Raw genomic sequence first — 4,574 nt, forward strand, 5'->3', positions numbered from 1 at the left:
CCCTTGACAAAAACGGAACGTTAGCGCCCCCTGATGGAGAATGTTGTTAGATCTAAGTTTGGACAGAGACAGGTCTCAGTAATGTTTGCAACAGACTTCATGATCTACCATGGTTGATATGTGATTAAAACTCATCTATGCTCAGATTTAGCAAATACTATGAATATGAGTATGCTATTCTGATCAGATCCATTCATAAACAATATCTGTATGACATGTATAACTGCTACCGTATGACTAGTAGCTCTAGTTACTTAACTACTTTATACTTGTTTGGTTCATAAATCTGCGTTGTATCATATTACTTCAGTGTTTTCTCCACATCTTTTAAACTATCTAACTTCTACATTCCTGTTTAGAGGGCATTTCCAGTTTACTTTATTTTGATGTGTACTTTGCTGAAGATAATCTCTTACTGTAGTTGTATTTGATGTAGTTACTTAGTTGATGATATGTTCCGTTTGTTCCAGGTAACAGTGCCCCCACCCTCACCGTCCTGCCCCCCTCTAGCGAGGAGCTGTCCAGTACAACAACAGCCACACTGACATGTCTGGCCAACAAGGGCTTCCCCTCAGACTGGATCATGAGCTGGAATGTGGACGGGACCAGCCAGAAGCAGGAGGCCAATCCCGGGGTCCTGGAGAAGGCCGGCCTGTACAGCTGGTGCAGCACCCTGACTCTCACTGCCCAGGAGTGGACCAAGGCAGGAGGTGTGACCTGTGAAGCCCAGCAGAAATCCCGGACTCCAGTCACCAATACCCTGAGGAGGGCTGACTGTTCTGGGTAGGACCCCTCAGTCACACACCCCTGTGGAGAGTTCCTCTGCTTTGACACCCCTGCTGATTCCTCTGCTTTGACTCTGTTCTGAGTTCAGATGTTCTCTGTCTTATTGATCACTGATATGTAGACTAACAGTGGGCTTTTCTTGAGTTCATGTGTCATTCCTCTCTGTAGACTAAGGTTGTATCTATCAGGTATGAAGAGAAGACCCAGATGCAGACCACATTGAATAAACAATAGTTCAATGTTCCAACAGGGGCAGGCAGTAGACAGGTCAATGCAGGCAGGGGTCAGAAAACCAGAGGTCGGCAACGGTACCGGATAGCAGGCAGACTCAGGGTCTGGGTAAGGCAGAGGCAGGCGGGCTCAGAGTCAGGACAGGCAAGGGTCAAAACCAGGAGGGCAAGAAAAGAGAGACTAGAAAAAGCATGAGCTGAGACACAAAACACTGGTTGACTCAAACAAACAAGATGAACTAGCAACAGACACAGGTATAAATACACAGGGGATAATGGGGAAGAAGGGCGACACCTGCAGGGGTGTGGAGACAATCACAAAGACAGGTGAAACAGATCAGGATGTGACAGTATCAGTGTGAGATGTGATGTGTTCTGTTTTATTACTATTAGATACTACAGGAATGTTTGCTTTGATGTTTTGATTAATGGATGAAAATAAAGGTTTCCCTTTGGAACAAATATTTTTCTTGTCTTTTTCAAAAATGAGACTTTTGATCAATATCTTGGACTCACCAATGTGACCACTCCTGTATTTATCTAAAAAGTTGTCAAAATAATATTACAAGTATCACATCTTCAAGATAGAGTCTTCTCTCACTCCAACCCCCTGGTGACAGTGCTGCTCTATTCTGGGACAAGCAGAACCACCTAGGCCTGTCTATGTAAATCTCAGTTTCACTCCCACAGCTACCAGTCTAGCAGTTGACCACTATCTGAAATATCCTGGATTGGACCAGATGAGGTAGTGGACTGGTTGTAACCTTTATGGTGGACTCAGGGAGGAAGACATAAATGATATGCCACCATGCAATTAATGACAGATACAATTGTTATTATACTTTATGTAGATACTGTATATATGTAACAGTATCACTTTAGACCATTACCTTGCCCATACCCGGGTGCGAACAAGGGACCCTCTGCACACATCAACAACAGTCACCCACAAAGCATCGTTACCCATCACTCCACAAAAGCCACAGCCCTTGCAGAGCAAGGGGAACCACTACTTCAAGGTCTCAGAGCAAGTGACGTCACCGATTGAAACGCTATTTAGCGCGCACCACCGCTAACTAGCTAGCTATTTCACATCCGTTACATATAGCTCCTCCCACCAGTAGTTTTAGTGATGGTTGAGCCCAGCATCATGTCTCATTCACAGATCTAACAGTCACTAACCCGCTCATTAAAATAGTTAATATAATGTTAGAAGGTCACATCCATTTAAATCAGACATTTGGTTGAGGTTCATATGAGGACTTGTTTTGGGGCCTGAAGTGAATGTAACTTTGAACTAATGTTGAGGCCATAACAACCTTTGTTTTACTTCTGGAGATCTTGCTTTGCAAATTGACAGGTATTGTGTTTCAAAACATCAAATAACTTTTATAGGTCATGATAACAAATACTATAAGTCATAACCATGATGATGATGAGGGTCATGTGATCTGAATGTGTCACGCTCTGATCTGTTTCACCTGTCCCTGTGATTGTCTCCACCCCTCCATGTGTTGCTTATTTCCCCCAGTGTATTTATCCCTGTGTTTCCTGTCTCTCTATGCCAGGTCGTCTTGTATGTTTAGTCAAGTCAACCAGCGTGTTTTTCTCTGTACTCTTTTTCGATTCTCTTTTGCCAGTCTTCCTGGTTTTGACCACTGCCTGACTCTGGACTGCTTTCCCGCCTGCCTGATCATCCTGCCTGCCCTGACCTTGAATCTGCCTGCCCTTCAGTACCTATTGGACTCTGAACTGGTTTTGACCTTTTGCCTGTACACAACCATTCTCTTGCCTACCCCTTTTTGGACTAATAAACATTGTAAGACTCCAACCATCTGCCTCTTGTGTCTACATCTGGGTCTCGCCTTGTGCCTTGATAGAATGATTGCTTTCTAACCATATTGTCATGCCACAGTTGACCGCATCTACTGATCAGTGTTCCATGTCACTGTTTCTAACCCCTCATCACCTGCAGTAGGTCCCAGCTGTAGAAGGACAGTCACTGTACAGTCTGACTGAGGGAGGTTTTTGTATGGCTCTGTATCACTGTGTGAACACATGTTTACTGTTGATGTAGTGGTAACTCTGACAGTAGTAATCTCCTGCATCTTCAGCCTGGACTCCACTGATGGTCAGAGTGAAGTCACTCCCAGATCCACTACCACTGAATCTAGATGGAGTCCCAGAGAAGAGGGTGCTTCCATAGTAGACCAGTAGTTTAGGAGTTTCTCCAGGTTTCTGTTGATACCAGGCTAAACATGGTTTACCTGAACTCCAACAATCAGGATACACATCACTGCTGGTTTTACAGTTCATAGAGACTGGCTGTCCGGCGAGAACAGTTTTCACTGTAGGTGTCTGAGTCACAGTGATTTGTCCTCTAGATTCTGCAACAGAGAACAAATATCACCAAGTATTAATAAAACATTCTTAAGTTAACAACCTTTAAGTTCACTCATTGACTTTTCATTATACAAACATGGAACTTCATTTTCTTTACCCTTGAAGCAGAAAGCAAGTGTCCAGATGAAGATGGTGATAAAAGTCATGTTTGTTGTGGGTTCTGTTGTCATGAAGGACAGCTCTCAGTCATGAAGTGTTCAACTCACCGGGATATAAACACTCCCAGACTACTGAAGCATGTGCTGTCGATGCAGAGCATCATCACTATGCAAATCATCTTCTGGTCTTCTCCCCATCCACCGTTAGTCAGTAAATTTAGACCACTAAGGATGCATCAGATTAGAACTGAGATTCCATTACAATTTGATCTTGCGCCAACAATTGTCACCAAATAATCATAGAGGTCCATATTAATATGTAAATATGTTAAGTGAATAAAAGTGTATGAATAGAATGGATATTATTGGTTTATGGGCTATCACATATGATCACTATTACTGTTTAGCAAGACAAAATCATAATGAATAATGGAGAGAATAAAACATGCATTCCTAGAGTACATCATGTTATCATAACTTTGTCTGTTGATTCGTTTTATGGTCATATGGCATGGTAACATATCTATGGAAAAGAGGAATATCATTCATTTTCCACCTCCCAGTGATTATTGCTAATGTGTCACCCCCTGCAGGGAGAGTAGTGTTAGTGCAGTGAGCTGTGTGGATTGAATAATGTTTTTTTAATGTATTTGTTATTTTACCAGGTATGTTGACTGAGAACACATTTACAGCAACAACCTGGGGAAAAGGATGAATGAGCCAATTGTAAAATGGGGATTATTAGGTGACTGTGACAGTTTGAGGGCCAGATAGGGAATTTAGCCAGAACACCAGGGTTAACACCCCTACTCTTACAATAAGTCCCATGTGATCTTTAATTTCCTCAGAGAGTCAGGACACCCATGTAACATCCCATCTGAAAGACAGCACCCTACACAGGACAGTGTCCCCAATCACTGCCCTGGGGATTTGGGATATTTTTTTAGACCAGAGGAACAAGTGCCTCCTACTGGCCCTCCAACACCACTTCCAGCAGCATTTGGTCTCCCATCCAGGGACTGACCAGGACCAACCCTGCTTAGCTTCAGAAGCAAGG

At 43.1% G+C, this 4,574-nt stretch overlaps 2 gene segments (V, D, J or C); one reads left to right on the plus strand and one right to left on the minus strand.

Moving 5' to 3' along the window:
• The first annotated feature begins 215 nt into the window (after positions 1–215).
• Positions 216–2,885, plus strand: LOC118365992 (Ig kappa-b4 chain C region-like). The segment is given in 2 exon segments: positions 216–231; positions 471–2,885. Coding segments are annotated over 2 exon segments (333 nt in total).
• A 124-nt stretch (positions 2,886–3,009) lies between these two features.
• Positions 3,010–3,648, minus strand: LOC118366419 (Ig kappa chain V region 3547-like). The segment is given in 2 exon segments: positions 3,010–3,403; positions 3,517–3,648. Coding segments are annotated over 2 exon segments (417 nt in total).
• Between the last annotated feature and the right edge of the window lie 926 nt (positions 3,649–4,574).

Source organism: Oncorhynchus keta, chromosome 33 (assembly GCF_023373465.1).
Source record: "Oncorhynchus keta strain PuntledgeMale-10-30-2019 chromosome 33, Oket_V2, whole genome shotgun sequence".
NCBI lineage: Eukaryota > Metazoa > Chordata > Actinopteri > Salmoniformes > Salmonidae > Oncorhynchus > Oncorhynchus keta.